The 25,102-nt window shown below is 44.0% G+C and overlaps 2 protein-coding genes across 2 annotated transcripts in view; one reads left to right on the top strand and one right to left on the bottom strand.

Moving 5' to 3' along the window:
- ZW10 (zw10 kinetochore protein) overlaps positions 1 to 11,227 on the bottom strand; it is a 35,836-nt gene extending 24,609 nt beyond the window's left edge. The window contains exons 1-6 of the mRNA XM_025929040.2: positions 11,024 to 11,227; positions 7,491 to 7,625; positions 3,154 to 3,255; positions 2,883 to 2,960; positions 2,570 to 2,729; positions 382 to 534 (exon numbers count right to left, since the gene is read on the bottom strand). Of these exons, the coding sequence (XP_025784825.2) occupies positions 382 to 534; positions 2,570 to 2,729; positions 2,883 to 2,960; positions 3,154 to 3,255; positions 7,491 to 7,625; positions 11,024 to 11,128 (733 nt within the window). The 5' untranslated portion in view covers positions 11,129 to 11,227. The remainder of the gene's footprint in view (positions 1 to 381; positions 535 to 2,569; positions 2,730 to 2,882; positions 2,961 to 3,153; positions 3,256 to 7,490; positions 7,626 to 11,023) is intronic.
- Positions 11,228 to 15,504: 4,277 nt separating this feature from the next.
- CLDN25 (claudin 25) lies at positions 15,505 to 16,555 on the top strand. Its single transcript, XM_025929087.2, has one exon. The coding sequence runs from the start codon at positions 15,831 to 15,833 to the stop codon at positions 16,515 to 16,517; it is 687 nt and encodes a 228-aa protein (XP_025784872.1). The 5' UTR covers positions 15,505 to 15,830; the 3' UTR covers positions 16,518 to 16,555.
- Positions 16,556 to 25,102: the final 8,547 nt, after the last annotated feature.

Below are 25,102 nucleotides of genomic sequence, written 5' to 3'. Positions count from 1 at the left end.
TCTTTGAACCTAACAATAAAAATACATATAATGTGACATCACACACCACTCATTATGCATGGCAGGTTTTACCACTGAAGTTTCCCAGACTGTCTACAGGTCTTTATTTAAATTATTCAAAACAGTCCAGTAAAATAAATAGCAGTAGCTAGTTTAAAACAAGGAAAAAAGGAAAGACAAGAAAGGATCCAACCCCTTAATAAAAAGGGTTATATTTATGAGAATTCCATTTGATAAATCATGAGGCCAAACCCTACATCTATCATCAATATTATCTAGAGAACAGACTTCTCTAGACTTCTTCTCTAGACTTCTTTGCTATTCCTTAAACACAGAACCTTCTAAGATTTCATGTAAATGAAACAAAGTAGTATGTTTTACCAAATGATTTAAGCTTCATTTGTAGCTCCCCAAGAATAGAAAATGCCAAGAGCACCGAACTGATTGGTGGCCCAGGGGTCTTCTCTTCTTTCTGAGATTGTTCAATGCATAAATGAAGTTCTGTTTGTAGGCAAGATTCCAAGTTGCTGGTATCTAAGAGAAAGGGGAAAAACATCAGCTATCTCAGCAATACAATACATTCCCACTTCTGTTCCTCAGAGCTCATTCACTACTGAGATTCCTCAATATGTGGTTTTATTATAATACACTTCTAATGTAACCAAATTTTATTTAATTTTTTTAATGTTTATTTTTGAGAGAGAGAGAGACAGAGCATGAGCAGGGGAGGGGCAGAGAGAGAGGGGACACAGAATCCAAAGCAGGCTCCAGGCTCCATGCTGTCAGCAAAGAGCCTGATGTGGGGCTGGAACTCATGAACCGTGAGATCATGACCTGAGCCGACTTTGGACACTTAACCGACTGAGCCACCCAGGCGCCCCTGTGACCAAATTTTAATTATGACATACATGTCCTTGGCATCACTTTAAAACAGAAAATGACTGTTTTTGGGATATTCAAAGAATCAAACTAAGTGCAAAAGCAACATGATGTGCCTAATAAATGCTTATTAAATATGAATGGAGTGAAGGTAAGGAATGAAAAGTGAGGTCCTGGTCTCAAGATATCTTCTTTAATGTTCTTTCTTACCGAGTATAGAGAACAGCCTAACAAGTTTAACAAGAAGGTTGTATTATAACAAAGTATTAACACGCCTGCTATCTTCTCTTAATTTTACATTCTGCTCGGAAATAGAATCCAAAATTTTCTCGATTATTTCCTTCAAAATATGAAATATTTTGTTTGTATAAAATACATATGTGTGGGGCACCTGGGTGGCGCAGTCGGTTAAGCATCCGACTTCAGCCAGGTCACGATCTCGCGGTCCGTGAGTTCGAGCCCCGCGTCAGGCTCTGGGCTGATGGCTCAGAGCCTGGAGCCTGTTTCCGATTCTGTGTCTCCCTCTCTCTCTGCCCCTCGCCCATTCATGCTCTGTCTCTCTCTGTCCCAAAAATAAATAAACGTTGAAAAAAAAAAAAAATTTAAAAAAAAAAAAATACATATGTGTATGTTTGTGTGTATGTCTATGTACACACATACATATACAGTGAATTTGGAGGCCCCACGTGGACATGGGCCAGGGGATGGGAGAGACTGTGACCTTTCCCCTGAAACAAACTAAAATTTTCAAGATTCAATACTAGAAAAACATACTAGGGGTAATGGCACGTCGCTTACATCTACTCTCTGAGGTTTTACTTTGTGTAAACAAGACTTCCAAGAAGGCTCACACCTACAAGTGAGCAGAGAGACTGAGAGCCAAACAACGTAAGTCAAAGCCAGGGCCAAGTAATCCTATTTCTTCATCTTATAAAGCATCCCCTATAGCATGATTTTGCCACTATTTTTTCCCCAAGGACTGAAAAAAATTAAGCCAGACCCCTGTCCCACTGACCCCCTGTCTTCTTTCCTCACCAAGAGAGAAAATGGTAGAACAGCCTTTCAAAGCTTTCTAGTCAAGGTAAACTGTTGGGAGTAGGGCTGCTGGGAATGGGTGTACCTACAATGCAGTGGAAACTCGGTGTGGTTTTTAAATTTTTTTTTTTTCAACTTTTTTTATTTATTTTTGGGACAGAGAGAGACAGAGCATGAACGGGGGAGGGGCAGAGAGAGAGGGAGACACAGAATCGGAAACAGGCTCCAGGCTCCGAGCCATCAGCCCAGAGCCCGACGCGGGGCCCGAACCCACGGACCGCGAGATCGTGACCTGGCTGAAGTCGGACGCTTAACCGACTGCGCCACCCAGGCGCCCCTCGGTGTGGTTTTAAACCGCTGGGACCTCCTCTACCACACCATGTGCATCCCACCCACCCAATCATCCTCCTCTTCTGTGCTCCTTCCTCATAATGGCGACAGAGAGAAGGATGTAAGGGAAGTAAAATGAGGACACTCAGGAATCCAGAGGAGTGAGTCCTAACCAGCATTCTGCTCGCTATGAGAATTCAGTGCAGACTCGAATAATGATAAATGAAACCTCCTCATCCACCAAAATAAAATATTTAGAATATATTCAGAGGCCAAACTGGTTCAGGCAGATTAAGCAAAGCAGTCCACCTGAGGTCAGCAGCACCTTTTGATGGCGGGAACTTCCATACAATCAGTTTCTGCCACTCTTCTCCAAGGTGATAGAGTATGTTCTGTTTCTGTATTGTGAGCTCCATGCTGAGAGATTTCAACATTTTTAAATCAAAGCATTTTCTGGATTTTAGTAACTTCAAGCATTTCTGTGCCTGGCAGTGAAATGGAATCATCGTTAGACATTCCATCTGGACTCAGGGCAATTAGAATCTATTTGTATAATGATAAGGAACACACAGAACACAAAATTTACTGAAAACAAGAAGAGTACTAATTGCTTATACTGTGGAGAAAGAGTTTAATACCTCTTCCAGACACCGAGCAGCAGTAACATACTTCTTCTCTGTTAATGCGCAGTTATATTCTTCAATAGCAGAAGAAAACTGAAAAGATAAGCATGGTTATTAGGTATTTCATTTTATACATCCTATTATTTCAAGTCTGTCTGCTTTTGTTTTTAAAATATGAAAAAAAAACCCTTAGAACCAGGGGATACACATTTAAAAATGAGACCAACTGAAAACAAATAATTTTCTCGCCCCTGAAACACTGAAGTTTGAGTTGAGTTTTACTGACCTCTTGCAGCTGTTTAAGCAAATTCAGAACTACCGAGTCTCTTTCCAACTGTTGCTTCAAATCTGTAAATTCAGCAGTTGACACATGAAGATCCCGGCGGACCTAATCCACATCAAAGAAAAGTACTTTCAGGCTATACGGTATCTAAGAAACAAGACGTTTGTGGCTAATTCATAAGCTTTCGTAGGCGAACATAATTCACGTTGAAATTTAAATGCTGGTTAAGCGCGGAATAAAAAAAAACACAGAATGTATGAGGAAGAGATCTTAAGCATCCACTTAGTCCAAACCACTACCCTCTGCAGCAATACCTATTCCCGGCAACCTAATACGCTCAGGTCACCATCTATCCTTAAGTTAAGCAGTATTTTTCATCAGAGAGCTCATCTACCTGGACGACTAGAGCGGTATCCCCGTTGCCAAGTGACAACTCATTCCACAGCTGATAGCTCTATTAGAAGGACTTTATGTTAAATCAGAATCCACCTCCCATCCTGTCCTGCCTTTTCAGGGACTTTGCACTGTTAATTATTTCCTCTCTTCTGTACCTTTACCTCTTCCTAATTCATTCTTCATTTATAAAATATACACGGATTGAATACCCACTAGAGCAAGGCTCCTTCCTTCAGGTTTAAACATGCTGAAATCTCCCCCCTCTTTGAGAAAAAATTTCCTCTACCTCAGCAACCACGTATATTTCTCAGTAGCTACCTTATTTGTCTCCTCCCTCTCATAAAACCAAACTTCTTTCAACAGTGAGCCATACTCACAGTCTAGTTTCTCACCTATCGTTCATTCTGTAACTCGCTGAGATCTGGTTTCCATCAAAACTATTGCAAAATATGTCCAAACACCAATCAACTCCTTGTGGCTAAATCCAAAGCATACGTCATCAGTGTTTAACTATCTATCAGTACAGTTAACTCCTTTCTCTTAATTCCCTGAAATTATTCTCCACTGACTTTCCTCCTAGTTCTCTGGCCATTCATTTTCTTTGGGTCACTTCATTTGCCCTCTGACTACTTCACACATATTGATATTCCTTTCTCCCTGGCCCTCTTCCTACTCTGAACCAGTGGTTCTCAAAAAATAATCTTTTTTTTATTTTTATTTTTTTTGCCCCACTCCCATTCGAGGACATTTGACAATATTTGGAGACGTTTTGGGTCGTAACAAATGAAGGAATTCTACTGGCAGAGGATACTGCTAAATACTCCACAATGCACAGCATAGCCCACCACAACAAACAACTATCCAGCTCCAAATATCAACTGGGCTGAGGTTGAGAAACCGTGCTCTATACACTCTCTCTGGGCAATCTCATCCATTCCCATGGCTTCAATTTCTAAGGACTACTATCTCAAGTCCATAATATTTTCCTAACCTTCAAACATGTATATGGACGGGTGACATGCAAATCCATTTTCCCATTCTCTCACAGTAGGAGCACGTGGCTACCCAATGAGACTATACGTTCTAGCTTCTCTCAGTGGAGTGTGACCATGTGTCTAAGATCTCACTACTGAAATCGTAGCAGAAGTGATGTGCACCATTTCCAAGTCTGAGTCAGGAAAACACATAAGCCTCCTCCGTGCCCTCTCTTTGCTCTTAACCTCTGAACAAAATGCTCAACCGACCCACTGCTCTGAGTAATACACTATCCATCTGCCATCCAAGGAGTCTCATGTCTTCTAACAGCATCCATGAAATCGTGGCAGGCTAACTAGCTAACTTGTGTGTAAATTAAAATCTGAGACCCCCTCAAAGTTCTTGACTGTATAGGATCAGCCTGCTAGCCTAAACTACTGCAATTAAAGAGCCATTTGAGCAACTGCATTTCAAGGTCTGTCTGTCTCTCTCTTTTCGAAGTCTAGCCTTTGTTTTAATACACTCCAACTGTGCAGCTCCGCTGGGATATCCCAAAGGCTCCCCACAAAAACCCACTCCTTCTCTAGATCCTCTACTGCAGTGAATGGCACATCAATGACCTGGTTCTTCACTATCCTTGACCCCTCCATCTTTCACTCCCCACCTAATGTCCCAAAGATCCTACCTGTTAAACATCACTAGGATTCATCCTCATCCTCTCCTCTATTCTCACTGCCACTGACTTCAGAGCTGGCCACTGTCCTTTCTTCCCTGATTAGTTTAACTGCCTCCTTATGCTTTAACTGCCTTCTCATTTCTCGGTCTCGTTTTCCTCAAGTCCTTTCTTCAAATTGCCAGCAGAATGGGATTTCTAAAATTCAAATTCAATGTCACTACTCTGCTTAAAAGCCATGGAGGCATGGCTTCCACAGGGCCATCAAGATAATTTCCATACCGCTTAACCTGATATACAAGGTCCCTGCTTACCTTTCTAGTCTCATCTTGTGTCCCTTTCCACCACTCTCTAGACAGGAGTCACGTGGAATTGCCACAGCTCTCCAAAAGCAACATCTCTCATTACATCTATGCTTCTGCAATGCTATCTCCTATGTCCATCTGAAACACTCCTTCCTCTTTGTCTAACTACCAAGCACTTCAGGTTTTGGTCTGATACTATTTCCTACAAGAAGCCAAGCTGAGCTGTATTTTCCCTCTCTGACTGAATTATTTCTACTTAATGTGTATCATACTATTTTAGTCATCTACATTAAATATGAGATTCACATTGTGAAATAAAAAATTGTCTTGTTCAGCAGCTACCACAGTATTTCACACCTAGCAGATGGCTCAATAAATATACCAAATGGCTAAATAAATCTCTATTAATATCTACCTGTTCAACCTAATTCCGCATCTCCAGCCATAAATTTGAATCTTACTAAGGCTAAATGCCCTTAGTTTCTTTCAATGTTCCAATGATACAAAGTTTAGGCATGGACCTTCTCATTCAGACCAGGCACCTTTCAAAATATAACAACCAGAAATGAATAAATTTCACCAACCATAATCTGGCCAGCAAAAGGTACAGACAGTCCATGACCCTCTTGTTCCAGACACTGTATGTCTAATAGTACAATCTAAGACTACACCACTGACTCGCTGATCAAACAATCAACTAATTATAAATACACTTTGAAAATATGATTTGAACTGTGACAGAGTTGTAAAGTAACAGATTTATGTTTATTAAAACCACTAATCATCATGGTCGATGAACTGGCGATCGATTTTCCAGGTAACCAGCGGTTTCCCCATTTGTGAATAAAATTTTCTACAGAACTTTTGAAAACCGCTTCTGCTCATTTTCCTTCTTTTGTAATTATCACATAGAGAAAAGACTTGGGTATCTTTCCTTGAGGACCCTGAAAATGCTTCACCAACTTGATTTGGGGTATCAATGAGCCCTGCCCAAGAATTTGGCAATAGATGTAGAAGGCCTCGAAGAGTACACCTGTTTAAACCTCTAGGGTCAGCTTTCCTTCCCTCAAATGACTATGTTTCCTAAAAGTAAAATACAGGGAAAAAATTCTGGTGAAATAACATAGGTGAAAAAATGTTTTTAAAATTATAAAGTGGCTATTTTTGTTTGCAGACTCGCTGACTTCTTTTTGTGATGGCAGCACCCCGGCAAACGTGATAAGCATTTCTGAACCCACCAGACCATCCAGAAGAAACACAGCAAGCACTGGCCCTACACAGTGATACAGTACGAGATGGGCAAGGATCCTCCCTGCATCCAGAGAGTGGCTTTATGACAGGAAGCACAGTGCTTGTAATTGGCAAATCAAGCCTGGGTAGCTCAGTCGGATGACCATCAGACTCTTGATTTCATCTCAGGTCACAATTGTGACCTGAGTGAGGGTCATTGCACTATGTGGGTCATGGGACTGAGCCCCATGTTGGGCTCCACGCTGAGTGTGGAGCCTGCTTGGGATTCTCTTTCTCCCTCTCCTTCTGCCCCTCTCCCCCGCCCACGCGTGCTTGCATTCTCTCTCTAAAATAAAAAAAAAAATTTTTTAATTAAAAAAAAGAGAGACAGAAACATTTTAAACTAAGAGGAGACAAGAGAAAAGGCCAAATGACCCAGTTCTAAGCTTTATCTGTTTTTATTTTATTCTGAAGACAATAAAATTCTGAGATTATTTTTTTAATTTGTAAAGTGCTATTCGAATGCAAGACATTATTATTATAGCTTTAAATTTTTACTATGAAAATCATTTAAATTATAGTTTTGGACAATATTTCTATTTTAAAATTGGCAGTTACCCTAAAATTATTTAATGCCACTTCCATTTACCAATAAGAAAAGTGAGGTCTTGAAAACTTATACACAGAACTGAATTGTCTTAGGAATCAGGAAGCTGAACTACCAGCCTACAAACCTAACCAATATAACAAACCATTCTTACCTCACTCTCTATCCTAGATTTCAGCAAGTCAATGTCCTCAGATAGCTTATCCACTTGGGTAACCAGGTCCTGTGCACTTTGCATGCTAGGCAGGAATTCACTATACTTCTTGCTGATCATGGTGCACACCTCACCCTATAAAATAAGACAGAAGAATTACAGTGAGATGAGTCGAGAACTCTATTAAAAATATACAGCTCATCTTCCATAAGGAATCCTCCATGTTGGAGCCTTCTTGCCAGTTACCCACACTTTTCCTCCCAGCCAATGGGTTTCTTTGAAAAACACATTTCTCTTCACAGAGCTAGAACAAATAATCCTAAAATTTGTATGGAAACAGAAAAGACCCCAAATAGCCAAAACGATCTTGAAAAAGAAAACCAAAGTAGGAGGCATCACAATCCCAGACTTCAAGCTATACTACAAAGCTATAATTATCAAGACAGTATGGTACTGGCACAAGAACAGACACTCAGATCAATAGAACAGAATAGAGAACCCAGAAATGGACCCACAAACATACGGCAACTAATCTTTGACAAAGCAGGAAAGAATATCCAGTGGAATAAAGACAGTCTCTTCAGCAAGTCGTGCTGGGAAAACTGGACAGTGACAGGCAAAAGAATGAACCTGGACCACTTTCTTACACTATACACAAAAATAAACTCAGAATGGATGAAAGATCTCAATGTAAGATAGGAAGCCATTAAAATCCTCAAGGAGAAAGCAGGCAAAAACCTCTTTGATCTTGGCTGCAGCAACTTCTTACTCAACACATCTCCGGAGGCAAGGGTAACAAAAGCAAAAATGAACTATTGGGACCTCATCAAAATAAAATGCTTCTGTACAGCGAAGGAAACAATCAGCAAAACTAACAGGCAACCGACAGAATGGGAGAAGATATTTGCAAACAACATATCAGATAAAGGGTTAGTATCCAAAATCTATAAAGAACTTATCAAACTCAACACCCAAAAAACAAATCATCCAGTGAAGAATTGGGCAAAAGACATGAACAGACACTTCTCCAAAGAAGACATCCAGATGGCCAACTGACACATGAAAACATGCTCAACATCACTCATCATCAGGGAAATACAAACCAAAACCACACTGAGATACCACCTTACACCTGTCAGAATGGCTAACATGAACAACTCAGGCAACAACAGATGTTGGCGAGGATGTGGAGAAAGAGGATCTCTTTTGCATTGTTGGTGGGAATGCAAGCTGGTGCAGCCACTCTGGAAAACAGGATGGAGGTTCCTCAAAAAACTAAAAATAGAACTACCTTATGACCCAGCAATTACACTACTAGGCATTTATCCACGGGATACAAGTGTGCTGTTTCGAAGGGACACGGGCACCCCCATGTTTATAGCAGCACTATCCACAATAGCCAAAGTATGGAAAGAGCCCAAATGTCCATCGATGGATGAATGGATAAAGAAGATGTGGTATATACATACAATGGAGTATTACTCGGCAATCAAAAAGAATGAAATCTTGCCATTTGCAACTATGTAGATGAAACTGGAAGGTATTATGTTAAGTGAAATTAGTCAGAGAAAGACAAAAATCATATGACTTCACTCATATGAGGACTTTAAGAGACAAAACAGATGAACATAAGGGAAGGGAAACAAAAATAATATAAAAACAGGGAGAGGAACAAAAGAGAAGAGACTCATAAATATGGAGACCAAACTGAAGGTTACGGGAGGGGTTGTGGGGGGGGGGGATGGGCTAAATGGGTAAGGGGCGCTAAGGAATCTACTCCTGAAATCATTGTTGCACTAAATGCTAACTAATTTGGATGTAAATTTTTAAAAATAAAAAATTAAATTAAAGAAAGAAAAGAAAATCACATTTCTCTCACCCTTAAGGATCCTATAACATTATTAGATCCAAGAAGACAAAAATCACCCAATTCCACGAGTGCCCAAAAGCTGTACAAATGTTAAAAAAGCAAAGGGGCAGCCAGTTTTCATATTGAACTAGATTAGCTCAGACTATAGCCAGCAATTTTAATCATACAGCCAACAGAAAAGCAAATAGACAAATTAAATTCACAATCTGTATACTTCAATTTATGAATTTCTATCTTCTTGCTTATAAAACTTTAAGGCCTGATCTTAGAAGTCTAACTTAATTTGAGTTTCATCAATAAACAAATTACTGAATACTTTGCACTGAATGCTTTGGAAGATACCAGGGTAAATTATGCCTGCTTACAAATAACTTATTTTTAAATAGGAAAAATACTATACACTTATGTAACCAGAATACAAAAATGTAATTAAGGAACAAAGTTAATGTCCTCCAGAAACACAAATGAGAAAGAGGTCACTTCTGCTGGAGCAAAATGGGGATATTTTTCATGCAGAAAATTGCATTTGAGATGGAACATAAAAAATGGGTAGAATATTACAAGCAACGATGGAGAAATGACAACGTAAACAAAATTGGAAACCAAGAAAAATACTGGGTCTGCTTGGAGCACAGAAAGTAATTGTCAGTTGGCTGAGGATTCAAGTTGGTAAAGGAAACCTGGTGAAAGGAGAGTTAGATCCAGAACGGTAGGAGCCTTGAGTGCCGTGCTAAGGTAGCTTAATAGTCTTTCCACCATATAAAAAGTGGTGAAAAACGCTACAGCCCTGTAAAAGAAGAGATGCCAGTAACCTGAAACTTACTGATTTCAGGAAACTATTTTCATAACATCAAGGGTTGTTAGGAAGACCTACTTCTTGTGCCTTTGTGATAAGGTGCCAAACTTGCCCCCTTAAATTCAGACTTCATGCGGGTGCACATAATTTTAAATGAATCCAACAGAGATGTGGGTGAATACTGGCAAGGTAAGGACAGCAATACCAAGTGAAAACTGTGGATGGCTGCGTGCTTTTTGTGTGTCTATCAATCAATCTCAAGACAGCAGGGTCCACTAACGTGCTCTTTACAAGTTTTGTAACACTCAGGACAGCCTCAAAGCACTTGGGGGTGAAGAACAGAGTTTAATAAACATGTTGACAGATTTGAACAACAAAAATTTCAGAGAGGAGAAAGGTACCATTCTCCCAAAGCTATTTTATTCATCAACAAATCGTACAAAAAGGAATGGGTGGAGGAAATGCCCTAGGGAGTCCTGCCTGCATTTCTCTCTCACAAGCTCCCTCCCTAGACACCTCGGGGCTTGCAGTCCCACCTCTCCTGCTGGTCTCCTCAGTCTTCCTCCAAACCCCCCGACCCCACCCCAACCCTCCCCAACCTAACCCCACTCCCCAGCCACCGTCTCCTCCCCTTCAAGCCTCCCCCCCTCCCTAGTCCCCAGCCCCTGTCCGGGCTCGCCTCCGAGCCCTCTCCTCAATCCAAATACTTCCAGCCTTCCCACGTCGCATTCTTCTCACTCAGCGTCCCCACCTGACTCTGCTCACACCCACTCTGTCGGCCCTCAGCCCCCATTCCTTTCCCGGTCCCTCCACAAACAGAGCCGGGTTCCTTTTCAGTCGGTCCCCGGGTGCCGGGCCTTCCTTCACCTTAATCTCCTCCACCCGCCGGGTCAGGCGGCTGATCCGAGTGCCCAGATCCTCCTTCTCCAGCCTCCCCGAGTGTGCCAGAACCTCCGTCACGAACGAAGCCATCGCCACGACTGGAACCAACGCTGACGGGGTCACTCTCCCGTGGCCAGCGCGGCAGTCCCAGTCCCGCCGCCGGCGGCGTTGGCGCGCGGCCTGCCGGGAAACTGAGTCTCGCGAGGCTCAGACCGCCGCGGGGAAGGCGAGGCCGCACTACAACTCCCAGCAGGCACCGCGACTGTCCTAGCGTGGAACTTCCACGGTGTCCCGTAGCTGGCAAACCAGGGGAGACGCGTTTCCCTCCCTAGCTATTTTCAAACAGCTTGTCTCTTCCCGCCTGTTTTTCGCTAGACGAAATGAAGGGTTTTTACTTAAAAATCAGTCCTAAATGAACCTTTCTCAACTTCAAAACGCTTACCTGTGACACTTATCGAGCTGGAATACCGGACGAACCCATCTTGATCTTTTTTCGTTGAATATTCACTTTCAAGGGCTGCAGCGGCCATCAGAGTCTATGTGAGTAGTGCCCTCTGGAGTTGTGCAAACGAAGTGGCGTCACCTCATAACTAAAAGTCTGACTAAATTGCACTATATATGTATATATATTTTTTATGTATTTATTTTTGACAGAAAGCGTGCGAACAGGGGGAGGGCCAGAGAGAGAGGGAGACAGAATCCGAAGCAGCCCCCAGGCTCTGAACACAGAGCCCGTCGAGGGGCTCGAACCCATGAACGTGAGATCATGACCTGAGTGGAAGTTAGAGGCTTAACTGACTGAGCCACCAGGCATCCCTAAATAGCACTCTTTTTATGTTGCACAGTTTACAATGCAATCTATGTACATATATTACATCATATAGATCTTTGTTCATATATTACATATATACTATGTCATGTAGCAAATATGTGTTACATCTATAATAATACATTACGTATTTATATTGTTTGTATTATTTATATTACCTAAGTATAAATAACATTAGTACTGTGTGGACTAGAACAAGATACTTAACACTTTTTTTTTCTTTAAAGTGTATTTATTTTGAGAGAGGGAGGGGCAGAGAGAGAGAGGGAGGGAGAGACTCCCAAGCAGCCTCTGTGCTGTTAGCATGAAGCCCGACGCAGGGCTCAAACTTATGAACCATGAGATCATGACCTGAGCTTAAGTCAGACGCTTAAGGGACAGAGCCACCTAGGCGCCTGTTAACACTTTCTATCAGAGGTTAATAAATCAACTTGATGAAAATTTTTAAAAAAATTGTTTCATTATTTACTGTTACATACTGAAAGATGTTCACAATATACTATGTACACTATGATTGTTTTTTAAAATAAGTAGATACAGATACATATACAGAGGTAAAGAACATACACCATATTAGTGGCAGACTTACGGGATTTATTCTCTTCTCTATATTTTCCTGTCTTTCTGTAATAAACATATACTGCTTTAGTTAAAATGTCACGTTTAATTTTTTAAAAAGGTATCTTGTGAGGGTTGACCTCAAGTAGATGCTGATGTTAATTAAGGTCCTTGTCAATTTTAAGTGTCTATATTTTAAGTGTCTGTAGGACAACCCGCTTATCCCAGTGAGGCTAGGGCGGCTTCCTGTGACATGAGCAAAGGACAGGAAACTGGGGTTGAGACAGGAAGTACAAAGGACAGCCAAACATACTGGGAAGGCATCTCTCCCTAGAAAACCAGATCCGCTTCTGTTCAGTAGACCTGTCAGCCTCACTTTGAATTCTAAATGCTGTTACTAGAAAGGTCCAGTGAGAAAGAAGGACCTGCAGATGACCTTCCTGAAAACTTGTATTATATATTTATTGAGCAACTACTGTATGACAGACAATGGACTAGGCTGGGAATCCAGAATCCCAGGAAATATTATCATTGCTATCTTGAAGGTAAATGAGAGATTGATCCAGATTTTGTGGAGCCTAAATCTTATCAGTTGCTGGGAGGGGGAGGGCCCTTTAAGGAAAAGAATATAAAATAAATACAAAATCCGGTACAGGCCTTAGAAGGGGCATGGGCAAGTAACAGGCCCTGAAGCTAAGGTACAGAGGGCAGAGGAAATGTTGGAGGAGGAGCACCCAGGCTCTAATTGAACCAGAAAAGTTTCACAGTAAGGAGGAATCTGAACTGAGAATGGAAGGAGGGGCCACTTTGAGGTTGAGCATCTGAGATCTTCTCCAGTTAACTAATCCATGGGTCATACCCACAAATGCCACTGCAGGGCTCCACCTGTATCTGGCAGAGAGACCACTGGATTAGTGGCACAGTGTTCCTCAAGTTTTCTGGGAAGACCCAGAGTTAGGTTGAGGAAGAAGAAAAAACATAGGGGATGGAGTGGGATTGCTACACACAGTCCGCGCATGTGGGCATGAATGAATATTTGAATAAGTAAAAAGCAATCAATAACATGAATGGGTTCTGTTTTCCCTCACCAACCTGACCTCCTACCTGGTTCACACTTATCATGGTTTACATGTCTTCCAACTCACAGATGGCCACAAATGGTCAAGAAAGGGCTCTGAAAAAAAGGCAAGGAAATAAGGAGCAGTATCTGAGAGAATGAATCCGTCCTGAGCTCATACACACGTGACATGCCTGTTTTCAAGAGTCAAAACATCAGACACCAATCTGGATGAACATAGCACAAGCAGGCAGCATTTCCAGGGATCCATAATATCTTGCCATTGTGTTGCTTAGAACATGTGGTTGTTATAAAAGCACCCCATTTGCTTCAAAATAGTGTGAAGGGAGGGATGTGAATGGTGGATGCAGGTATGGATAAAATAAGATTGGCATGTGGGGATCATTTCTGAAGCTGGGTGGTAGGACATGAAATTCCTTTACCCATTTGCTCTACTTGTGTATGTGTTTGAAATTTCCTATAATAAAACACGAAAGAAAAAGAGAGCCTTCAAGAGCCTTCACCTCCCTCCACCCCCACACCACTGGTAATCTGATCAGGCTGTATTGAGACATCATTTGGATAATGTCAAGGTGGTGTTTCCTTAGATACTCATCCTCACTTCCTCCCCCCAACACCCCTGCTTCCTGGTGCACCACAGGACAATCAGGAGATCAAAATATGAATAGGGAAATACATTAGTCAACATTTATGTCTTTGTTATAAGAAATCCCAATTTTGGGGCATCTAGGTGGCTTAGTGAGTTAAGCGTCTGTCTCTTGGTTGGGGCTCATGTCATGATCTCACGGTTCGTGGGTTCGAGTCCCTCTGCACTGACAGCACGGAGCCTGCTTGGGATTCTCTCTCTCTCCCTCTCTGTCTGCCCCTCCCCCGCTCACTCTGTCTCTCTCAAAATAAATAAATACACTTTAAAAAAAGTCCCAATTTTCTTCTGTGTGTTGCCGTAAAGATTAACCCCCTACCCCACATGTTGTGTCACCAGTGTGCGTGCACATTGCGGGAGGAATCACTGTTGTAGCCTGGAGACAGAAACATGGAGTGTCACAGTCTGAGTCCCCTGGCTCAGGAGCTGGACCTGTCGTTTCCCAGCTGGGGGACCTTGGCAAGTTACCCACCATGTATCTCGCAGTGGCAGTGTGAAAATTAAATAAGGATAAAGTATCTAGTCAGAAGTCTGGCGTGTAGCCATTCTCAGTAAATGCAAATTATCTCCTTTCCTGTCCATACCTGCCTCTTTGCAGCAGCAAATAGGAGTATGGAAGCTGGTATGACCACCACTCATTATAGCTGCTGTCCTTCAGCAGTAGGAGAATGGGGAGAGAGCGCTTCCCTCCTGGTATATTCTGGGTCTGGCTAGGTTCATTGAATGGGGCATTTGCTATTTTTTTTCTGCTTACAAAAATATTAAATGGTAAACTTATCAAATGTATGAAGTACATAGACAAGCACAAATAGGGAAATAAAAACTGGTCACTTGCTGGTCTCACTTAACGAATCAAAAATATTTTTCGTGTCATTGAAGTTTCTTCTACATCACTTTCAAATGGCTACCTAGTACTAACCAAAGTGTGCAATCATTAATAATATTTCAATGGACATTTTCATAAATCTTTGTATATATTCGCAATAAATTGGGGTAAGTTCCTGGAGGTAAGGTGCTGCGTCAAAGTATGTGTGTATTTAAAAGTATGAAATTCGGGGAGCCCGGGTGGCTCATTCTTTAAGCATCTGACTGACTTCCCCTCAGGTCATGATCTCATGGTTCACAGTCTCATGGTTCATGAGTTCGGGTGAGCTCCAGCCCTGGTTTGAGTGAGCCTTGCTTCTCTCTCTGTCTCTCTGTGTGTGTGTCTCTCTCTCTCCATCTCTCTTTCTGTCTCTTTCACTCTGCCCCTTCTCTCACTTGTGCTCTCTCTCGCTCTCAAAAAAAAAAAAGTATGGAATGTGAAGTCATGTTGCCCTCCAGAAAGATCTTATCAGTGTATATTCCCAAAACACCATTCTCATCCTCTCGGAACTGGGGAGTGATTTTAACTTCAGGTTTATGAATTTACTCATCAAATCGATACTGATGGCTTACTCTCTAGCTTTTCTTTGCCTCTCATGGGACCCTCCCCCAGAACCCACGCCCACATCCCATCTTGGACACACCCCTAAACCCAGTGTTGCCAAGCTCCTGGCACCTGCCTCAGCTGCTGCCTAAAAACTGAAACAAGAGCCCTCTCCGAATGTGAAAGACCTTCCACTGGGTCTCCCCCAAAGTGCTGCCTGCTCACCGGTCACCCAGCCACCTGTCCTCACTTTCTAGCTCCGTGGTGGGAGCAACCATGGCCTGGAGTTTCCACGGGAAAGCCCAGCTTGGGGGACTGCTCCTCTCCCTCTTCGGCTGGGTCTGCTCATGTGTCACCACCATCCTGCCCCAGTGGAAGACTCTCAATCTGGAACTGAACGAAATGGAGACCTGGATCATGGGGCTTTGGGAGGTCTGCGTGAATCAGGAGGAAGTTGCCGTGTGCAAGGCCTTTGAGTCCTTCTTGTCTCTGCCCCAGGAGCTCCAGGTATCCCGAATCCTCATGGTAGCCTCCCACGGGCTGGGGCTACTGGGGCTCCTGCTCTCTGGCTGTGGGTCCGAATGCTTCCAGTTTCACAGGATCAGATGGGTATTTAAGAGGCGGCTCTGCCTCCTGGGAGGGACTTTGGAAACATCTGCTTCAGCCACTACCCTCTTTCCAGTCTCCTGGGTAGCCTACGCCACGATCCAAGACTTCTGGGATAACAGCATCCCTGAGATTGTGCCTCGCTGGGAGTTTGGAGATGCCCTCTACCTGGGCTGGGCTGCTGGTGTCTTCCTGGCCCTTGGTGGGTTACTCCTCATCTTCTCAGCCTGTCTGGGAAAAGAAGACGTGCCCTCTCTCCAGATGGCTGGCCCTAGACCCCTGCCGTTCTGTGCCCCGGCAGATGAGGCCAATGACTCCTTCTGTCTAACACCAAGACCTAGGAACCTGTTCATCTAGGACCTGCTTCTGCCAAGGAATCTCCGGAACAAAGGAATGTCAGTAGAACCCTTTCCCTTCCTTATTCTTTACCACCTTCTACATATTTTCCTCATTTGGGGGTGGTAGTCACTGTCCCAACTTGATAAGGATTGGACTATCATGGTGATATAGTGATCCTAATTTGAGAATGAAAAATCAAGGCATAGTTTTCTAGCAAACATGTTTCTGACTTAGATTTTTACTTGTATAATATGCTTTTAAACTCATAACATTATGTACTTGATCCATTACTAAGGAAAATATATTGCAAAATTGGCTCCATCATAGAAAATCTAGTGTGAATAGCCACTGCAGATATAAATAGAAATGCTAGAGAATGTGTCTTGGCAAATGAAAATGAATTATTGGCCCAGGATAGCCTCTTAAGATAGGAAGCTTCCTTGTTTGTGTTCATTTTCTGCCTCTGGCACACAATTTGAAGGGGAGCTTCACAATATATCTTCGTGATTTTGTAGATTCCTTTTTTTTTTTTAAGTTTATTTATTTTGAAGGAAAGAGAGTGCACGAGCTAGGGAGGGGCAGAGAGAATCCTAAGTAGGCTCCAGATTGTCAGTGCAGAGCCCGATGTGGGGCTGGAACCCATGAAACATGAGATTGTTATGCCCAGAATTCGTGATCCCCAAAGACCAGCAGGGAGCCGAGTCCGATGCAAAAGCAAAGAGCCTTTATTCGAGATAGGTCGAGCTCAATCCCCTACCTGCACTGACGCAGTGGTGAGACACCGGAGAGAAAGAGAGCGGGTTTCAAAAGCACAAAAGTTTTATAGGGATCATGGCCTTAGCCGATTGGCTGGGGAAGGGTCGTGGCCTCAGCCAATGGGCTGCCAAAGTGTGGTCCCAGATCAGCAATTATCAGCGTCACCTGGAACTTGTTAAAAATGCAAATGTTGGGCCTGGTGGTCACAGACCCACTGAATCAGAAACTCTGGGGGTGGGGCTCAGCAATCTGTGTTTGAACAAGTCTTCCAGGAGATTCTGATGCACCTGAAGTTTAAGAACCACTGTGTCTGAGGTTGTTTAACATGTTTGGCCTCAGTGTATACAGAACATTTCTCACTGGTCACCTATTAACCATTGGCTGTCAGCCTTGCTGTGCTATATAAATACCTAGCACCAAACACCATCCCCAGAAACTCTGATTTAATTGGTTTGGGGAGGGGTCAGTTATTAAAATGCTCTCAGGTCATTCTAAGCGTGGACAGGGTTGAGGGCTCTTGCCTCTGGCCCCTACCTGAGAGAAGCCCTCCCTCTTCTCACACTTTCCACGCCTCTCACACTCCCCTTCCTCCCTCCTCAGACTTCGGAGGAATGCATCAATCGGTAGCCTGCTTTCTTAGAAAACATAAGTTACTCAAGGGGGGGATGCGTGGTCTGAGGTTTGAGCGGGAACTTCTTTCTGCGGCCATGTCGGGGACATAGTCACTAGTCAGCCGGCCTAGGTCTGCTCTTTCAAGATCATGACCTGAGCTGAAGTCGGACGCTTAACCGACTGAGCCACCCGGGTGCCCCAGTTTTGAGGATTCTTAATATCCCAGAGGAAGACATACTCTTGTTGCTGCTACGTTATGGGGCTGTGAGCGGTCAGCTCTGTGTTCTCAGCGTGAAGTTAAGAAATTGTGTGAGTGAGTAGTTGGGTGAACAACTATTCTGGTTTGCCCAGGAGTGGGCACTTTCAGTGCTAAAGCTAGGAGAGTCCCAGGCAAACCAGGGCAAATCGATTATCCCAGAATGGCTGTGCCTAAGATCTACCCAATGTGGGCATGTACGTGGACAGAATTATCAGCTTCTCAGCAATGTCTTCCACTTCCACCATATGCAAAATCACGTTATAAATCCTTCAAAACGGAACCCAAATGTCAGCCGAGCTACCCAAGTTGTGGCTACAAATAAAGTCCCCTTCACAACGACCTGGGTGCCTTTGCTTGTCCCACCTCCACTGGCAGGCCCTCAGCCTCATTACCCACCTCAGGTCTTCCTCAGACATTTGTGCAAGTCCTCGAGGAAGAGCTTCAAGCTTACCCATAAACCTGTCTGTCGGGTGAAAGCACCCTGTACCTGTTCCTCTCACTGCCATCTACACCTTCCACCCCCACTCCCCTACTCAGTCTAAAGAGTCCACGATTCCTGCAGAAGAATAACTAAAGGTGCTCACTCCCAGTGTCCGCAAAGAGGTCACTTCCCCAAGCTCAGAGGCATGCGGGATTGCTTGCAAAACGGAGACCCCGCTCCCCAGCACTGGTGCTGCGCTTTGCCCGCTCAGCTCTGGGGCTGCTTGTGCTCAGACGCCTCCCATTCTGGACAAAATGGCCCTGGCTTCTTGATAGCTGCTGCTCAAGCAAGAACACACACACACACACACACACACACACACACACACACCCCAACACAAGTATAAACAAGTTTGCTGGCATAGCCCAGCACAGTTCCCTCCTCAGAAAAATAACACGGGGTTTGTCGGTTTGTTTTCCTGAGGACATGAGTCAGCCCAGGTGCAACTCCATCTCCAGCAACTTTTTTTTTTTTTTTTTTAATTTATTTTCAAGTTAGTTACCATACGGTGTAGTCTTGGCTTCAGGAGTAGAACCCAGTGATTCATCTCTTACATATGACACCCAGTGCTCATCCCAAAAAGGGCCCCCTTAATGCCCGTCAACGTTTACCTTCTTACCCAGAGTGGGGTGCTCTCTGGGAGTCATGGTTTCTCCAGAAAGCTCCCTTCCCTTTTATATGTGTCCTTTTGTGAATGTCCAGTCGATGAACACAAATCCAAATGACTCCTAGGTAAATACATTTCTGAGCATAAAAGGGCAGTTTGCACCAGTTGTATTCTGGCTTTCTATGGTTCCAGTACCAATTTCACCAACCTGAGGTGGGGTATCAGGTTGGGGTAATCAATTTGCCCTGGTTTGCCTGGGACTCTCCTAGCTTTAGCACTGAAAGTGCCCAGTCCTGGGCAAACCAGAATAGTTGTTCACCCAACTACTCACTCACACTATTTCTTTTTTTTTTTTTTTAATTTTTTTTTCAACGTTTATTTATTTTGGGGACAGAGAGAGACAGAGCATGAACGGGGGAGGGGCAGAGAGAGAGGGAGACACAGAATCGGAAACAGGCTCCAGGCTCCGAGCCATCAGCCCAGAGCCTGATGCGGGGCTCGAACTCACGGACCGCGAGATCGTGACCTGGCTGAAGTCGGACGCTTAACCGACTGCGCCACCCAGGCGCCCCTCATTCACACTATTTCTTAACTTCATGCTGGGAAGACAGAGCTGACCGCTCAGGGGTGAGGCTCAAATATCCACGAGTTATCCTTGGATCCTTACAGGATCTACAAGATGAATCCATCTCTTCATTCATTCATCTGGTCATTTATTCAGTCATTTAACAAATATGCACGGAGCACCTACCATATCCTTGGCCTTGTGCTAGGAACCAGGAATAAAAAGGTAAAAGACAAAATTTATCCCTGCCCCTCGTATAGGCAAATAGGAGAGACAAATACTAATATGAAATCACTTAAATAAAGGGAAATGGTAACCACAACAACCCTTACAAATTTGGAAAGGTATGTGCTTCTCTAAGATCACGCAACAGGAGAAATTGTAACCTAGCCGGGAGTCCCGCATGGATACCCTAAAGAAGCAATAATTGGGTAAAAGCTGAAGGATGGACAGCAGTTCTGGTTGGAGAAAGAAAAATGTAGAAGGCAAGGCGAGTGAGGTAGGAAGCAGCCAGACTTGCAGAGCCTACAGGTCATATTATGGGACACTGTCTCTACCTTCAGGACCACAGGAAGCCAAGCATGTGGCCAAGAGTTGGAACTCAGCCCCCAGGTGACCACCTGCTCCCTCTCCTCTAACACCTCACCCCCACACAGTTTCCCTGATCACACGATTGTGTAGGGAGTAAGAGTTTACAAAACACTTCCACGTATCTTGGTAGTATTATTAAACACATCTTGAGAGGTTTTTTGGAGGTTGGGAGAGCAGATATTATTTGGTTTGCTAATGAGGAAACTGAGATCCAGAAAATTTAGGCAACATGCCCATGGTGAGTAATTACCTGGTCAGGACTTGAACCCAGGGCTTCAACATCAGGGCAGTCTTTCTTCACCCCATCCTGTTGCTTCTTAAAGTTGGGTTGCTGAGAGAATCCACCAGACCAAGGGAAAAATTAGCAATGAAGCAGAAGGAAAAACCAAAGAACTACAAAGAAAAATCTTGTCCTTTGTGCTTTTGTTGAGGCCTAAACGTAGGGTTTTTACCGCCAGGTGGCTCACCTGTTCCTTCTGGTGGCTCCCAGCCTTTGTCCCAATCCCATGTTTGCAGGTGCTAATGGGATATTTGTCACCAGCGTGTGATCATGTCCTCCAATGGAAACACACACACACACCCCACACACACTAAATATTTGTTAAGAAAATATTTTGTCTTCCTAACTTTCCCTATCAAGGACACAGCAGCATTTTTTAAATGGGGATGAGAACTGTTGATTGATTCCCAAATAATCAACAGCATGTCATTCCCAGACAGGGATGTGAATCCACTTTTAGAGGAAGAAGATGCTTTTCACTTAAAACTGCCACTGTTTTCATCTACCTACTTTGTAGGGAAAATAATGAGAGATAAAAATAGAACTAATTAAGTCTTGGCTTCAACTCAGCCTTTTCTCATGTAGACTTGCAGCAAATTATTCTAACATGAAAAACACTTCTTTATTGTGGCTACACATGGAGAGGTGTGTTGTCATGTGTATTAGAAACAGCAAAGGACACCAGTCAATCGGAATTTCAAGTCAAAAGCTTTTATTATGTGCACACACTGTAAGAAAGAAACTCAGGGACTCACCAGATTTGATGCCTCAGTGCCATCCTCCCCACCAGCCTGCCTTTGGGTCTGAAAACCTTGCCATCAGCAGACAAGGCATTCCAGAAGATCCCTATCAAAATACTCATCTGGGGCTCAGTCGGTTAAGCATCTGACTTTAGCTCAGGTCATGATCTCACAGCTCGTGGGTTTGAGCCCCACATCAGGCTCTGTGCTGACAGCTCAGAGCCTGGAGCCTACTTCGGATTCTGTGTTTCCCTCTCCTCTGCCCCTCCCCTGCTCACACACTCTCTCTCTCTCCTTCAAAAAAAAATAAACGTTAAAAAAAAAATTTTTTTTTAATACCCATCTGTTACCCTTCTGGGCCTCCAAGACTCCAAGACTCTAGAGGTAAAAGTCCTAAGGGAAGCCAATGTGGGTTAGACACATTTGGGGATGGGAGAGAAGTCAGAAGTAGTTTCATGAGCTTCTGGACAGGAGATGTGTCTTAGCAGCCAGGATGAGAGCAAAGGACACTCAGAGTTAGGAAAATGTTTGTAGTCACTGGCTTCAAACATAGAACCAAAGAAACTGGAGGTCACTTTCCACTCTACTGATTGATGGATTTATTTTTTAAGCCATTCTTGCTATTTCATCCACATTTATAGAATGTAGATTAGACTTCTCTGTTGCTCAGAATTTTTAACAAAGCCTCAAAGTCAAGTCCCATGGGTGCTACGTGCCCCCAATTCTAAAGACAGGGGCTAATACACTGCTTCCAAGAAAGGGCCAAGCTGGCCAGCGCCACACCCAACAGCCTATATAAATGAAGCACACAGATTCATTAGGTGGATTCCTGGAAGGGAATTCTTAACAGTTGGTGGGGGGCGGGTATGGTGATGTTCTCAACCCTTCTATGTGAGAACAGGGTGGAGATGGACCTCGAGAGAACCATGTAGAGATGGAAGTTGTTTCTAGCAGGGCAGACAGTACCTGAAACACACCCACCCCACCCCTGCTGAGCTGCGGAAGCTGCATAGGCCCACGCCTGCTGCCCTCAGGATGGTGCCCAAGAAAGTTCTTGAGAAAACCTGACCTGTGTTGCAGAGGCACAGAGAAGGGTGCCTGGTACCCAGTGAGGGCAGTCTGAATCAGGAGGCTGGCCAGAGCGGGGCATGACGGCAGCACCTGCACTTGGCCTCTGTGGGGCGGGTGGTGAGCTTTCCACAGCCCAAGTGGATGCAGGGGAGCCAGTCTGGGTGACACTGTCCCAGAGCACTGCTGGGAGGGGCGAATGACTTAACCAAGAGCTTAGAAGGTCTGTAAGTCAGCCAGGAAGTCCAAAAGCCACATCAAAGGACAGTGCGGAGGTTTCTACAGGGTTGTCTGGAGAACACATAAAATACCTCACACAAGAGCTGGTAATTGCATTCCTGACCTAACAAAGGACATTTGAGAACCAGGAGAATATTACTGTTTTTTGTTTGTTTGTTTGTTTGTTTGTTTTTTAAAGTAGACAACATCCCTTGCCTTCTCCTATAAAGCCTCCTCCCTCAGGCTCTAGGGGAGCCAGGAGTTGGGGGTGAGGAGAGGCACAGAGCAGGGGGGAGAGGAACAACATCCTGTGGCCCCTTCCTTACTGCTAGCTCCTGACCATCGGGCCAAGGCCTGGACTAAGGTGAGGGGAGAAGTGCCCAAAAAAACGAATGACAGAACTGGTCTAGATGGGTCCAGACTCTGCAGTACATGCAAATCTTTGTTTTAAGGCTCCCACATGACAGTACAGCTATGCAATCTTCCTGAGATGCTGTCAGGGGCAGGGAAACGGGATCCATAGGATCATAATGGAAGGTGGCAATGGAACCAAAAAGAAAACTATTGACTCCCTGTACCTTACCAAGCTCAAGCTTTTCCATAGCACAATTAAAGAAAAAAAAAATGTATCTAAAACAGGAGAAGAATCAGGCAGAAGACGCTGTAATGTTTCTATCCAGCATGAGGTCCGATCCTTTCAACATTTCTCTCTGCCAGTCAGATTGGCCAATATGAACACTTCCACTTGCCAGAGACCCATAACCCTCTGGATATCTACGTACGCCCCAATTATTTAGAACCGACCTGTGAGCCCTGCACAGGTCTGGCCAGCCCTTAAAATTCTCATCCTGTGACAAGTTTCCCCATGAGAACTGCATCCAGGGCTCTGCTCACACTGAGTCACTGCTACATCTATTTTGTCCTTGACTCTTAAAACATTAACTACGAGGTAAGTATTTTCCTGTTTCACAGACCAGGAAAACACGTTCAGCCAGTAATTGAGCTCAGGTGTGTCAGATTCCAGTGTCAATATTCTTTCCATGAAACATCTTCTTAGAAGAGACACCGATTCTGCCGTGATTTGTGGGTCAGGAAAGCTGGAAACCTGTGCAACTCGTGGAGGAGATCCGGCTATTCCTTATGCAGGGATAGTCAGGGTGACTTAGTGAACGACCATGCTACTTTCTGGCCATCACTGGGAATTCTGTTCTTACTATTAAAACCTGCATGCCACCTTGAGAAGACCGTCTTCGGCATGCAAGGACACGTCTAGCCCACCATCAGGACTCTAGACAGAAAACGGGCCACCCTTCCATGTCTGCTTTAGCACTGGGACCAACATACATTGTTTTGAAGAATGACTACTGTTGGTTCCTGGGCACCACTTTCGTGCCGACATATCAATTCCAAGTCGCCTACATTCTATGGAAGGTCTAGCCTCTATTCCTACTCAAAGTTAATATTCCTGTTCGTTGCTTATCATCACAGTTTCTGGTCCACCTGATGTAACAGGAGCAATCAGGCTTATTATCTTATTTTTGACAAGGGGAGAGACCAGGCCTCTGCCATGTAGGACCCATTCTCTTGCCTATAAACGGTCCACAGGAGGTCGAGAGGTCATCATAACCTGCGAACAGCCTGATGGGCAGTGCAGCAAGCCACAGTGTTGAAAGGAGGAAGACATGGAAAAGGTCCTGAAAATCTCTTAAGCCAGTTCTACTCTTCCTTGCAGTGGATTAATAGTTCAGTTTATTGTCCAACAACTTAGAAAGAATGCGGGAAATCTTTTTTCAAGGTTCAGAAAAAAGTACCATAATGACCAAATAGCTGAGAAGCTGAGCCTACGAGCAAACTTTAGGGAACTGATGTGTTTATGGGAATTAAAAGGAAGGTGAATTACAAGAACTATATTTTCGATATCCCTATCAGAGTCGAGTTCAACATGAGGAGTGCCAAAATACATTCGTCCAGAAAACACGAAAGCCTGTAAACTCTCACTGAAGGAGGTTCTAGAGCTTTTTTTTGTAAGACCAAAGAATTCGGGGTGTGGGCGACAACGTAAAAGCCACTTCCTTAGCAGGCACAGATGTTCTTTGAAGGAGTGGCTCTCAGCTGTGCCTGTACATCAGAATCACCTGTGATGCCCTTCTAAGCACAAGCAACGGGGTCCCAGCCCAAATCTAACAAGTCAGGATCTGCAGGGTTGAAGGCCAGCTGCTGTTGTTTTACTGTGACACGGATGATCCTGGACTGGCAGCCAAGGTTAAGAACCACTGCTGAAGAGCTTTCCGTTAAAAAAGCAGACCCCGCCCCCCCGCCTCGGGGCGCCTGGGTGGCTCAGTCGGTTAGGCGTCCGACTTCAGCTCGGGTCACGATCTCACGGTCCGTGAGTTCAAGCCCCGCGTCGGGCTCTGGGCTGATGGCT

Source organism: Puma concolor, chromosome D1 (assembly GCF_028749965.1).
Source record: "Puma concolor isolate L17-30 chromosome D1, mPumCon1.1.hap2, whole genome shotgun sequence".
NCBI lineage: Eukaryota > Metazoa > Chordata > Mammalia > Carnivora > Felidae > Puma > Puma concolor.
Note: the sequence above shows the minus strand (reverse complement) of the source record. Positions and strands in the feature narration are given on the sequence as shown.